The following is a 12944-nucleotide window of genomic DNA, read 5'->3' as shown; positions in this document are numbered from 1 at the left end:
TTCCAAGTGCTCTGCCTGTCATAATGGATTCTAGCATTTCTCTAGTACCGATGCCCAGCTAATCTGGTTTCTTGCTTTCTCTTTTTAAAGCGTGATCACATTAGCTACCCTCTAATCCACAGGAACTGTTCCAGAGTCTTTATAATCTTGAAAGATGACCAATGTTCTCAGGCTACTTCCTCAAGTATTGGAAAAAGATTAGAGTAAACAAAATTCTAAAAATCAGAAGTCCAAGCCAAAGGCAAAAAGTCTTCGACCTCTCAGAATCCTTTTGACTTTTGTAACCCTGAGAAGCTAGTGTCTATAGCGTGATGGTGGTCCTTTGATTTGATGGTTAAGCAGATGAACTTAGATCTTGTGTGAATTCTTTTAAGCTTTCTGGGTTTTCTGTCTTTACCCCACACAAAGATACACAATGCTATTTGCACGCTAGATATTTTCATTCTCTTCTGCTCTTAGACGTTGTGGTTTTATTACAACACACTGAAGCTTAACCAGAGCTGTTGTGAGGCAGAATTTCCTTAATTTGAAAGATGTTTGGTCCAGTTGTCTCACCTTCTCCCTTTTGTTGACCCCAAAACGCAACGTTATATGGATACAACTTAACAAATGTGTTCCAAAGGGTCATGCCAGACTTGAACTGTAAACTATATTGTGTCCACAAATGCTGCCAGTTTCTCCAGTACTTTGCACTTATTTCAGATATGCAGGATCTGTAGTACTTTGCTTTTAAAACATGCAACACTTGATCTTTCAAGTTGCAAGATTTTACTGTTTTCAATTAGAACAGTCCAACTTCTCTTCAAATATTTTCTGTCACTGGTTTCAAACTAGGTCACGATTTCTGACTGATTGCTCACCCCTTTTAAAAGTTGTTTCATCCTTTCCATGGAAAGGTCTGCTAAATAATATTTTGCTTATGCAAAATGCTGCTCTCTCAGAAAACACATATGATATTGCGCACAGAGAGTCATCTCTTTGCTAATTCTTTTGCCGAATATCCTCTTGTTGGTGGAATCAGTTTCTCCTTATTTACTCCATCAAAATCTTTCTTTTCAATACTTCTTCAATATCTCCTTAACCCTCTGCTGCAGAAACAATTTCAGTTTCTCTAGTGTCCACACATTAACCCAAGTCACTCATTGTATCCTAATCCTAATGATCCACCAGAAAGTATGGAAGTTTTGTGATGCAATGGATAGCTTTCCTGCTGCTTAGGCAGAAGCTCTGGATTGAAGTTTCATCCAAGGACTTGATGGCCAAGATAGGCATATTCATAAATCTTTCCAACAATCATCAATGCTAGGAGTAACAGCGGGAGGCATTCCTAACAAGGCATGAGAGACAGAAAGCTGGAGTCTCTACTATCACTATCCAGGCTACGAAATGCATGTAGAAGTGTATGCAGCCACAACAACTCTGTTACAATAATCAAAGTGTTACAAAAAGGGATTGAAAATTTGTATAGAAGAATGCAGCAGAAATTACAAAAAGAGAAAGTTAACTTGGTAAAAAGTCAAAGCTTAAGGCTTTTTTAATGAATGAATGCATGCAACACTTGTAAAAAGACAGATGACTTGACAGCACATGTAGCTAACAAGTCATTATAATTTACTCCTACCAACAGAGATGTAGTTGCAGTGTGACCAAGACCGGGAACTCAATAATTGTTCCAGGCAAAAAAAAAATCAGCAAAAAGGAAAAGGAGATCAGGCAGCTTTGTTAACTTTGCACAAACAACCCATAAACAGGCTGTTTTAAATCTATTAATGGATAGTGAGGGAGGGTTATTAAGAGATCTCATGGCTAAGGATCCTCTCATGGGTAGCAATCACAACATGGAAGAACTTCAATTTCTGCTTGAGAGAGAGCAGCTTGGGTCTCAAATCAGTGTCTCCAACATAAATAAGGGCAATTACAGGGGTATGAAGAAAGAGCTGTCTAAAGTGGGCAGGAAAATAGATTAAGAGGAAAGTCAGTGGATGAACAGACATTACGTAACACTCAGCAAAAATTTCTTTGTGTCAAAAAGGAGGTCTTAATGAGAAGGATGAACCATCCATCTTTAACAAAAGGTGGTCAAGGACAGTATCCAAACAAAAGTTCAGGCATACAAAATGATGTAAACCAGTGGTCGGCCAGGGAATTTTTTTCTTCCAGGATCTAGCAGTAAGGCTCATCAAAAGGTGAAAACTGATTGAAGTAAATTAAGAAATATAAAAACAAAGTGGCTAAAGAGAGTGAAGAGCCCTTGGAGGATGCAATGGTGAACTGATAAATACAATTTCATCTAGCATTTTTCATTCATTTACACGGCAGAGGGTTCTATAAAATCCCAAAGAAAACAGCTAAGCAAGGTGTGAACTCGAGAAAAGATCTTGCAACAAACTCTATCGCAAGGGACAATAAGTACTTGACAAACTAATGGGACTGAAGGCAGACACTTCGCCAGGACCTGATGGCCCGCATCCAATTGTTTTAAAACTAACTGCAGAGAAAGTGGAGGTATTGGTCAAAATATTCCAGGACCGACTGGATTCTGGAAAGCTTCTAGCTATTTGTTAAACTATTTTTGTGACCTGTTTATTCAAGATGGGTGGGAGACAGAAAGCAGGAAACTGTAGGCCAGTTCATGTCACATCTGTCACTGGGAAAATGTTAGAGTCTACTATTAAGGAAGAAACAGCAGTGCATTCAGAAAACCTGAACACAAACATAAACAGTCAGTATGATTTTGTGAAAGGAAAATCACATCTGACATGTTTACCATGGCTCTTTGGGGATAAAACAAGCAGAACTGATAGTGTGTTTTTGGATGTCCAGAAAGCATTCAGTAAGGTGCCAGATAAAAGTGCCAACATGGGACCTCACACTATTGAGAGTAATGTCTTCGTACAGACTGAGGATTGGTTAAAACACTGAAGATGGAATCAAGATAAACAGATCTTTTTCACTTTGGAAAAGCATAACTATTGGAGTGCCACAAGAGTCCTATGGCCTCAATTATGTACTATCTAAATATTTTATTCACTTCTGGGACATGTGCGCCGCTGGCTGGGTACTACCTGTCCTTAGCTACCTTCTTCAACCATTGCAGTCTATGTGCTATAGGTGGACCCACAATGGCGCTAGGCAGGAAATTACAGCATTTTGATGCAACAATAGTGAAGGAACCGCAATGTATTTCCAAGTCAGGATGGTGAATGGCTTGGAGGGGAACTTGCAGATGGTGGTGTTCCCATTATCTGCTACCCCTGTCCTTCTAGATGCAGGGGTTGTAAGTTTGGAAGGTGCTGTTTAATGATCTTTGCCAAATCACTGCAGTACATTTCGTAAGACTGCTGCTACTGAGTATTGGTGGCGAAGTGACTGAATGTTTGTGGATTTTGCCAATTAAGTCGGCTGCTTGTCCTGGGTTCACGAATGTTGCTGCTTGTTAAAGGGTGAAGCTTCCCGCGTCCTGTTGGAGCTGCAAGTGGGAAGTATTCCCTCACACTCCTTATGTGTGTCACCTACATGGTGGTCAGGCTTGGGGGAGTCAGTTGGTGAGAATGAGGAGGATAGATAATTATTCAAAAATAAACCAAGATGCTCACTGCTTTGGGTTTGATAAATAAACGATAATGAATTTCTCTGCTTCAATCAGATGGGATTTGTCAAAAATCCAAGGGACAAAATGAGTAAAAAGCCACTGAATTTTCAATGTAGGCATCATGTATAAAATATACGTGATGTGCATCATTCATCAAGCACACAATTTTGAATTTAAATAACCCAATAAACTACACACAAGGGCAGGACACTGGATGTGATCTATTTGGATTTCAGTAAGGCGATCGACAAGTCTCCTCACGGGAGGCTGGTTACCAAGGTTAGATCACACGGAATACAGGGAGTACTAGCTATTTGGATACAGAACTGGCTCAAAGATAGAAGACAGAGAGTGATGGTGGAGGGCTGCTTTATAGACTGGAGGCCTGTGCCAGAGGTGTGCCACAAAGATCCACTGCTTTTCATCATTAACATAAACAATTTGGATGTGGACATAGGAGGCATGGTTAGTAAGTTTGTGGATGACGCCAAAATTGGAGGTGTAGTGGACAGCAAAAGGTTACCACAGAGTACAACGGGATCTTGATCAGGCGGGCCAATGGGCTAAGGATGGGAAGATGGAGTTTAACTTAGATAAACATGAGGTGCTGCATTTGGAAAGGCAAATTAGGCAGAACTAATACACTTAATGTTAAGGTCCCGGGTGTCTTGCTGAACAAACAGACCTTGAAGTGCAGGTTCATTGTTTCTTGAAAGTGGAGTCGCAGGTAGATGGGATAGTGAAGCAGGCTTTTGGTATGCTTGCCTTTATTGGTCAGTGCACTGAATATAGGAGTTGGGAGGTCATGCTGCGGCTCTACAGGATATTGTATAGGCCACTATTGAAATACCGCATACAATTCTGGTCTCCCTGCTATAGGAAGGATGTTGTCAGAAAAGATTTACGAGAATGTTGCCAGGGTTGGAGGGTTTGAGCTGTAAGCAGAGGCTGAATAGGCTGGGGCTATTTTCCCTGGTGTGTCGGGGCCTGAGGAATGACCTTATAGAAGTTTATAAAATCATGAGGGGCACGGATAGGGTAAATAGGCAAGGTTGTTTCTCTGGGGTGGGAAAATCTAAAACTAGACAGCATAAGTTTAAGGTGAGATAGGGAAGATACAAAAGGATCCAAAGGGGCAACTTTTTCATGCAGAGGGTGATGTGTGTATGGAATGAGCTGCCAGAGGAAGTGGTGGAGGCGGGTTCTATCACAAGATTTAAAAAGCATCTGGATAGGTACATGAATAGGAAGGATTTAGAAAGATATGGACCAAGATATGGACAGGAAAGATGTGAACGTGTTGGAAAAGGTACAGAGGAGATTTACCACGATGTTGCCTGGAATGGAAGGAAGGTCTTACGAGGAAAAGTTGAGAGAGCTAGGGCTTTTCTCTTTAGAACGACGAAGGATGAGAGGTGACTTGGTAGAGGTGTACAAAATGATCAGAGGTATAGATAGAGTGGACAGCCAGAGACTTTTTCCTAGGGTGGAGGTCGCTATCATGAGGGGGCATAGTTTTAAAGTGAGTGGAGGTAGATATAGGGGAGACATCAGAGGTAGGTTCTTTACTCAAGAGAGTGGTCGGGGCGTGGAATGCATTGCCGGAGAGGGTAGTGGAGTTGGCCTCATTAGGGGCATTTAAGCAGCTATTAGATAGGCATATGGATGATAGTATAAGGTAGGGGTGGAGGTTAGATAGACCTTAGGATTAGGGCAAAAGTTTGACACAACATCGTGGGCTGAAGGGCCTGTACTGTGCTGTGCTGTTCTATGTTCTAAGTTCTGGCAAATGGGTCTAGATTTATATAGTATATCTAATCAGCATGGACGAGTTGAACCAAAGGGTCTGTTTCCATGCTGTTTATCTCTATGATTCTATGACAAAGTCCATAAAATACTTCCAATTCTTCTGGTTGATACTTTTGAGAGGGTTCACTTTGGTTTTTGCTGATACTTTACTGGTGCAGTTCAAACCTTACTCCACTGACTTGCACCCTCTCAAACGTTAGATCTGCCTCGACTTCATCCAATTTTGCCTCAAAGAGTGCTCCATCAATCATATCATGTGACAAAATATTCCTGCTCCAAATCGCCTGTTACTTTTAGCGGCCCTGCCATCTGAAATGTTATGGAGTTAATGAACGTTACATTGTCACTCACAACAGCATATAATACACTCACCTTCCGGGTCAGCGGTTGAATGTTGTTGGGTCTGATAAGCCTCCGCTTTTTACAGGTCAACAATGGACGAACTCGAGCTGCAATGCAGGTGCTATCAGGTGGGACAGGCAGCATATTCAACCTCTGCTTTTTATTCAGTAGTTCTTCAGCATCTGAACTATCGGTGGAACTGTTGTCTGGGAGTAAACTGTGAACACTTAGGAGAAACAAAATATGCATTAACAAAAGGCAGAGTGTGCACAAAGTCACTTACAAAAAAGCCTTCCATTCCATGTACAGACAGAAACCTGATCAGAAATAACATTTTCACAAATGAAAGGCACGAAACATTTCTGCCTCAGTACGCATGCTGATTAAAAGCTCAACTGATGTCCTTCACACACTTGTCTGATGGGGGCAAGAGTTTCTGTAGAAAAAGCTTTGAAATGTTAGCTATCTAGTCCTTCCTTGAAGAAGCCACAGATACCAGCGGACAACAAATACAACTAAACTGGTTTGAAATCCCAGATCAGTTAAACATATTAATTGCCCTCTCAATATTTGAAATCTGGAATTTTGTCAGCTCTCCACTTCAATTTCTTGAACAAAAAAAAGTGTCATTTAATATTTTAACAAGGATCTGTAGCTCAGGTTGTGGTTAGAATTGTTGGTTGGTTTGCGCAAATATTTCATTGCCCTTCTCTTCAGTGCTGTCTACCCACCATGACAGAACGGACTATATAAATTCAGAGTGGGACAGAACAACAGCGCTTCAATGGAGGTTAGACATAAGAACATAAGAACTACGAGCAGGAGTAGGCCGTCCGGCCCTTCGAGCCTGCTCCACCATTCAATAAGATCATGGCTGATCTTTTCGTGGACTCAGATCCACTTACCCGCGTTCTCACTGTATCCCTTAATTCCTTTATTGTTCAAAAAAAATCTACCTTATCTTTAAAAACGTTTACTGAAGTAGCGTCAACTACTTCACTGGGCAAGGAATTCCATAGATTAACAACCCTCTGGGTGAAGAAGTTCCTTCTCAATTCGGTCCTAAATCTGCTCCCTCTAATCTTGAGGCTATGCCCTGAAGATGTCACCAAGAAGGGAGACGAAACATTTGCACGAAAACCAGTCAGCTCAGCGGAGCAATCAACAACCCCAAAAGGTGTAATTATCAATTTTTAACTTCAGAGCGACCTGTCAGAGAATCATCATTTTAGAGAAAAATAGAGGTAATGATTTGTTAAACAAAAAATTGTATGAAAGGATACAGAATACAGTACTATTCTTTTTGTGATTTACTTCGAATGAAAGAAACACTAGGTAAAAGATGGCATCACTACCTGCAGATCATGACAATCCAAAATCTTAAATCTTGTTTTCTGTCAATGGATTGATGAATATGGTTACACAGAAACAAACAAACAATTCGGATATCAGTCAGTACCCTCAGGATGGTAAATTAAATAGTACATCATAATAAAGAAAGATCTGCATCATGGCCTGGACTGAAATCACACCTGTAATTCCCTGCACTGTTACTGCCCTTGTGGTAATTTACCAAAATTTGCTGGACTCTGGGGCAGTTCCGGCAGATTGGAAAACAGTAAATGTGATGCCACTGTTTAAAAACGGAGGGAGACAAAAAGGTAGGTCACTATAAGTCCTAGCTTAACTTCTGTAGTGGGGCAAGTGCTTGCATCTATCATCAAGGAAGAAATAGTGAGGCATCTGGATAGAAATTGTCCCATTGGACAGAACCAGCATGAGTTCATGAAAGGCAGGTCATGTTTAACTAATTTACTGGAATTCTTTGAGGACATTATGAGCGCAGTGGACAACGGGGAACTGGTGGATGAGATATATTTGGATTTCCATAAAGCATTTGATAAGGTGCTGCACAAAAGGCTGCTGCATAAGATAAACATGAACAGTGTTACAACTAATGTATTAGCATCCACTGAGGATTGGTTAACTAACAGAAGGTAAACAGTGGGGCTAAATAGTTACTTTCGTGGTTGGAGAACAGTGGCTAGTGGTGTGCCTGAGAGATCAGTCTTGGCACCACAACTGTTTACAATTGACATACAACAGATTATTTGGAGTTGGGGATCAAGTATAGTGTGTGAAAGTTTGCAGATGACACTAAGATGCGTGGTAGAGCAAAATGTGCAGAGGACACAAAGTCTGCACAGGGATATAGATTAAAAAGTGAGTGGGCAAGGTCTGGCAAATGGAGCACAATGTTGATAAATGCAAGGTCATCCATTTTGGTAGCTATAACAGCAACACAGACCATCATTTAAATGGTGAAAAATTGTAGCATGCTGCTGTACAGAGTGACCTGGGTGTTCTTGCACATGAATCACAAAAAGTTGGTTTGCATGTGCAGCAGGCAGTTAAGAAGGCAAATCAAATATTGCCCTTCATTCCTAGAGGAATGGAGTTTAAAAATAGGGAGGTTATGCTGCAGCTGTATAGGGTGCTGGTGAGGTCACACCTGGAGTACTGTGTACAGTTTTGGTCTCCTTACTTGACAAAGGATGCACCGACCCTGGAGGGGCTGCAAAGGAGGTTCACCAGGTTGATTCTGGAGGTGAGAGGGGTAGTTTATGAGGAGAGATTAAGTAGATTGGGACTATGCTTGCTGGAATTTAGAAGAACGAGGGCGAGTCCGATAGAAACACATAAAATTATAAAAGGGAATAGATAAGATAGAAGCTGGGAGGTTGTTTCCACTGGCTAGAACAATGGGGCATAAACTCAAAATAAGGGGGAGCAGAATTAGGACTGAGTTGAGAAGGAACTTCTTTACCCAAAGGATTATAAATCTGAGGAACTCCTTGCCCAGTGAAGCAGTTCAGGCTACCTCAATCAACATGTTTAAGGCAAAGATAGATAGATTTTTGAACACTAAAGGAAAATTAATGTAAACAGAGCAGAGTCCACAAAAGGATCAGCCATGATCTTATTGAATGGCAGAGCAGGCTGGATGGGTCAGATGGCCTACTCCTGCTCCTAGTTCTTATGTTCTTATTGTGAACTCGAAGTAGCATGGCTACAGAATTCACTTTAGCGTTAACATGAGGCAACAAATAAAAATATACAGCACACTGGGACTTGTGCAAATATGGGTTGCATGTTCAGCCAACTTGGCAAGATGGGCTACAACATTCAGAACATATTGCAGAACAGTGTACAGAGCTCAACAGATGCAACGCATTTCCTCTGACCTATATGCAGGGGAACTGTGGTCCAGAAGCAGGTGAGCCAGCTGTGGATTACATTAATTAGTAATTCTAGATAGAATTCCCATTTATTACTGATTGAAGTACATGGCTCATTAGTCTTTGACAAAAAGGTGATAAAGGCATAATTTTTAAAAAGTGTGTTCACTCACTCAATTACCTACAATTAAAATACAGGTGTCTGGGCTGCCAATTTTTCTTCCTAATTCATTCAGGGGATATCGACTTTGTTGGTTGGACTTGCATTAATTACCTACCACTGATTAAATTCAGAAAGTGGTGAAGTGTTGTCTGCAAGAATCCACCCAGTCAATCTTCGCATCATTCCCAAACTTATCACACTCCCACATTCTCATCCACTTTTATGATTGTCACAAACAATAAAAGGGACCCAGCACTGACCTCTGTGCTATGTCAATGCATACCAGATTGAGACACACAAAACTGTCTTCTACAGTCAGCCTCTATATTCTATCACTGAGCCAATTTTGGATCCATTTTACCAAGTTGCCCTGCATAAGACGAGCTTTTCCCACATGGGACCTTGTCAAAGGCCTTGCTGAAATCCATGTAAACCATATCACAATTCCACTCTCAGCCAAACACTTGATCACCACCTCAAAAAATTCCACCAGATTTGTTAGGCATGACCTCTCTCTAACAAAGACATGCTGACTCTCCCTGATCAAACCTTTCCTCTGTAGATGGAAGTAATTTTTTTTCCTTCACTATTTCCTCCAATTGTTTCACTGCCACTGATATTAGACTCACTGGTCTATAGTTCTCTGGAAAGTTAGCCGTCTTTCAGTCCTCTGGTATCTCCGCTTGGCCAGAGGTTCTTTAAAAATTTGCGTCAGGGCCTCTGCTATTTCCTCGTTCACCTCCCACAACAAACTGGGATACAACTTATTCAGACCCGGGGATTTGTCCACTTTTAAATATACCAAAACCTCCAATGTCTCCTTCCTTCTTACATCAACCTGCTCAAGAATTTCACAATCCATGTTCTCGAATTCTGTACTTGTAAAATTTGGTTCAGCGAGTCTGCTCTACCATTTAATCACGTCTGGTACGTTTCTCAATCCCATTCTCCTGCCTTCTCCATGTAACACGATCTCATCAATCAAGAGCTTTTCTATCTGATGATAGGAGGTGCCAGTGTTGGCCTGGGGTGGACAAGGTCAGAAATCACGTGGCACCAGGCTATAATCCAACAAGTTTATTTGAAAGCACAAGCTTTCAGAGTCTTACTGCTTCTTCAGGTGTTAGTGAAAGAGGTAGTATCAGACACAGAATTTATCAGTAAAAGATCAAGAGGTCACACCACTACTGAGGATGTATTAAACAAAGATGCTGTTAAATCTTTAATCAGTCAGAAGGTTTTAATTCATTGTATAACATAAATCCCCAAGTTCCTTTCAAGTCACTGTCCTCAGAGAACTAAAGGTTTCATTAGTTGAAGAAGAGGTGACATTAGTGGTAGTGAAACTACTGGAGGAAACAGTGAAGGGGAAAAACAATGCCTCCAACTACAGAGGAAAGGTTTGATCAGGGAGACTCAGCATGTCTTTGTTTGAGGGAGGTCATGCCCAACAAATCTGGTGGAACTTTTTTGAGGTGGTGATCAATGAATGTTAGGTGTGAGGCCTTGTTTAGGATCTGTTTGCGTTTTGGTTTGGAGTCAGACTGGTTTTATTCTAAAGTAGGAATTTATAAAATGCCAAATTGACTGACTATCTATAAATTATGTGCTTTTTGAACAAAATAGAACGTATCTGTGAATACAAATTCAACCCATAAATTCATGTATGTGTGTGCGCGTGCGCATGCAAGAGAAAGAGTGTGTGTGTGTTTGTGAGAGAGAGAGAGAGAGCGAGAGAGAGAGCGAGAGAGCGAGAGCGAGAGAGCGAGAGAGAGAGATTGGGGGCGGAGAATGTGCACGTGTGTGCACACGTGTGCGTGTGCCTGAGTGTATATAGTGTGGTGGGGTCACCCGTAGTGTGACATGAACCCAAGATCCCAGTTGAGGCCATCCTCCTGGGTACCAAACATGGCTATCAGCCTCTACTCGGCAACTTTGCATAGTTACTTATCCCGAAGTCTGCCTTGGAGGTCGTTTACACAAAGATTCGAGGCCAAATGTGCTTGATCACCGAAGTGGTCCCCCACTGGGAGGGAACATCCCTGTCTGGTGATTGTTGTGCTGTTGCCCATTCATCTGTTGTTGTAGTGTCTGCATGGTTTCACCAATATACCATGCCTCAGGGCATCCTTGCCTGCAGTGTACGAAATAGCCAACGTTGGCCAAGTCACGAGTATCTGCCATACACATGGTGGGTGGTGTTCCCAGGTGTGATGGTACTGTCCACGTCAAAGATCTGACAGGTCTGCAGAGATTGCCGTGACAGGGCTGTATAGTGTTGTCGTCAATGCTGTCCTGAAGGCTGGGTAGCTTGCTGTGAATAATGGTCTTTTTAAGGTCTGGTGGCTGTTTGAAGTGGAGGTGTGCAGAAGATCTTGGCGAGGGGCTCTTCATCGATAATGTGTTGAAGGCTGCTAAGAACATGGTGTAGTTTCTCCGCTCCCAGAAAGTACTAGGCATCGAAGAGTACCCTATCAGACGTATCGCGCATCTGTCTTCTGAGGAGGTCATTCTGGTTTTTCACTGTGACACATCAGAACTGGCTATCGATGAATTGAGCATTGTATCCTGTTCCTATGAAGGTGTCCTTCAACACCTTCAGGTGTCTGTCTCGTTCCTCCTCATCCAAACAGATCCTGTGTATGCGTAGAGGACAGCTGTTTTAATGTGTTTAGGGTGGAAGCTACAGAAATGCAGCATCATGAGGTTATCCGTGGGCTTGCGGCAGAGTGAGGTACTGAGGTGTTCATCCTTGACGGAGATGAGTGTGTCCAAGAACGAGACTGATTCTGAAGAGTAGTCCATGGTAAGTTGATGGTGAGATGAAACTGGTTGTTATTGCTATCATAGAAATCATAGAATCCCTAGTGTGGAAACAGGCCCTTTGGCCCAACAAGTTCATACCGACCCTTGGAGCATCCCACCCAGACCCACACCCCTAAAACCCACCTAATCTACACATCCCTGAACACTACGGGAAATTTAGCATGGCCAATCCACCTAGCCTGCACATCTTTGGACTGTGGGAGGAAACTGGAGCACCCGGAGGAAACTCACGCAGACGTGGGGAGAATGTGCAAACTCCACACAGACGGTCGCCCGAGGCTGGAATCGAACTCGGATCCCTGGTGCTGTGAGGCAGCAGTGCTAACCAGTGAGCCACAGCGCCGTCCTATGTAGTTGTTTCAGTGATTCCTCACCATGAGTCCAAAGGAAGAAAATGTCGTCAATGTATCTGGTGTATAGCACTGGTCGGAGGCTTTGTGCAGCAAAGAAGTCTTGTTCGAACAGGTGCATGAAAATGTTGGCATAGTAGGGAGCAAATCTGGTCCCCATGGCTGCTTCAAGTGTCTGGAAGAAGAACTGGTTGTTGAAGGTGAAGACGTTGTGGTCAAGGATGAAGCAGATGAGTTGAAGGATGGCATCTGGAAATTGGCAGTCGGTGGTATTGAATATTGACGCTGTTGCGGCAATGCCATCCTCGTGGGAGATGCTGGTGCAGAGTGCCGAAACGTCCATTGCGATGAGGAATGTTCCTGGTTCAACTGGGTGCTGAATTTCGGTAAGAAATCGGTTGCGTCTCAACAGAAGCTGGTGGGTTCCCTGTACAATGGGTTTCAAGATGCTCTCAAAATAGCCAGAGAGGTTCTCAGACAAGATCCCATTGGCTGATACAACTGGACGTCCACGTGTGTTGGCTTTGTGTATCTTTGGAAAGCAGCTGAAGTCCCCTCCACGGGAAGTACATGGGATGAGAGTGCGTAGGGTACTGTGAAGGACTTGGTCAAAAGTCGTGACC

At 42.5% G+C, this 12944-nt stretch overlaps 1 protein-coding gene across 4 annotated transcripts in view; it reads right to left on the bottom strand.

Annotated features, from left to right (window-relative positions):
* The window catches only part of kansl1b (KAT8 regulatory NSL complex subunit 1b), a 207654-nt gene that overhangs the window by 54273 nt on the left and 140437 nt on the right, over positions 1-12944 (bottom strand). For all 4 annotated transcript variants that reach the window (XM_048614701.1, XM_048614699.1, XM_048614698.1 and 1 more), the window contains one exon: positions 5774-5969. In XM_048614701.1, the coding sequence (XP_048470658.1) occupies positions 5774-5969 (196 nt within the window). The remainder of the gene's footprint in view (positions 1-5773; positions 5970-12944) is intronic.

Source organism: Rhincodon typus, chromosome 30 (assembly GCF_021869965.1).
Source record: "Rhincodon typus isolate 14 chromosome 30, sRhiTyp1.1, whole genome shotgun sequence".
In the NCBI taxonomy this organism is placed as follows: domain Eukaryota; kingdom Metazoa; phylum Chordata; class Chondrichthyes; order Orectolobiformes; family Rhincodontidae; genus Rhincodon; species Rhincodon typus.
Note: the sequence above shows the minus strand (reverse complement) of the source record. Positions and strands in the feature narration are given on the sequence as shown.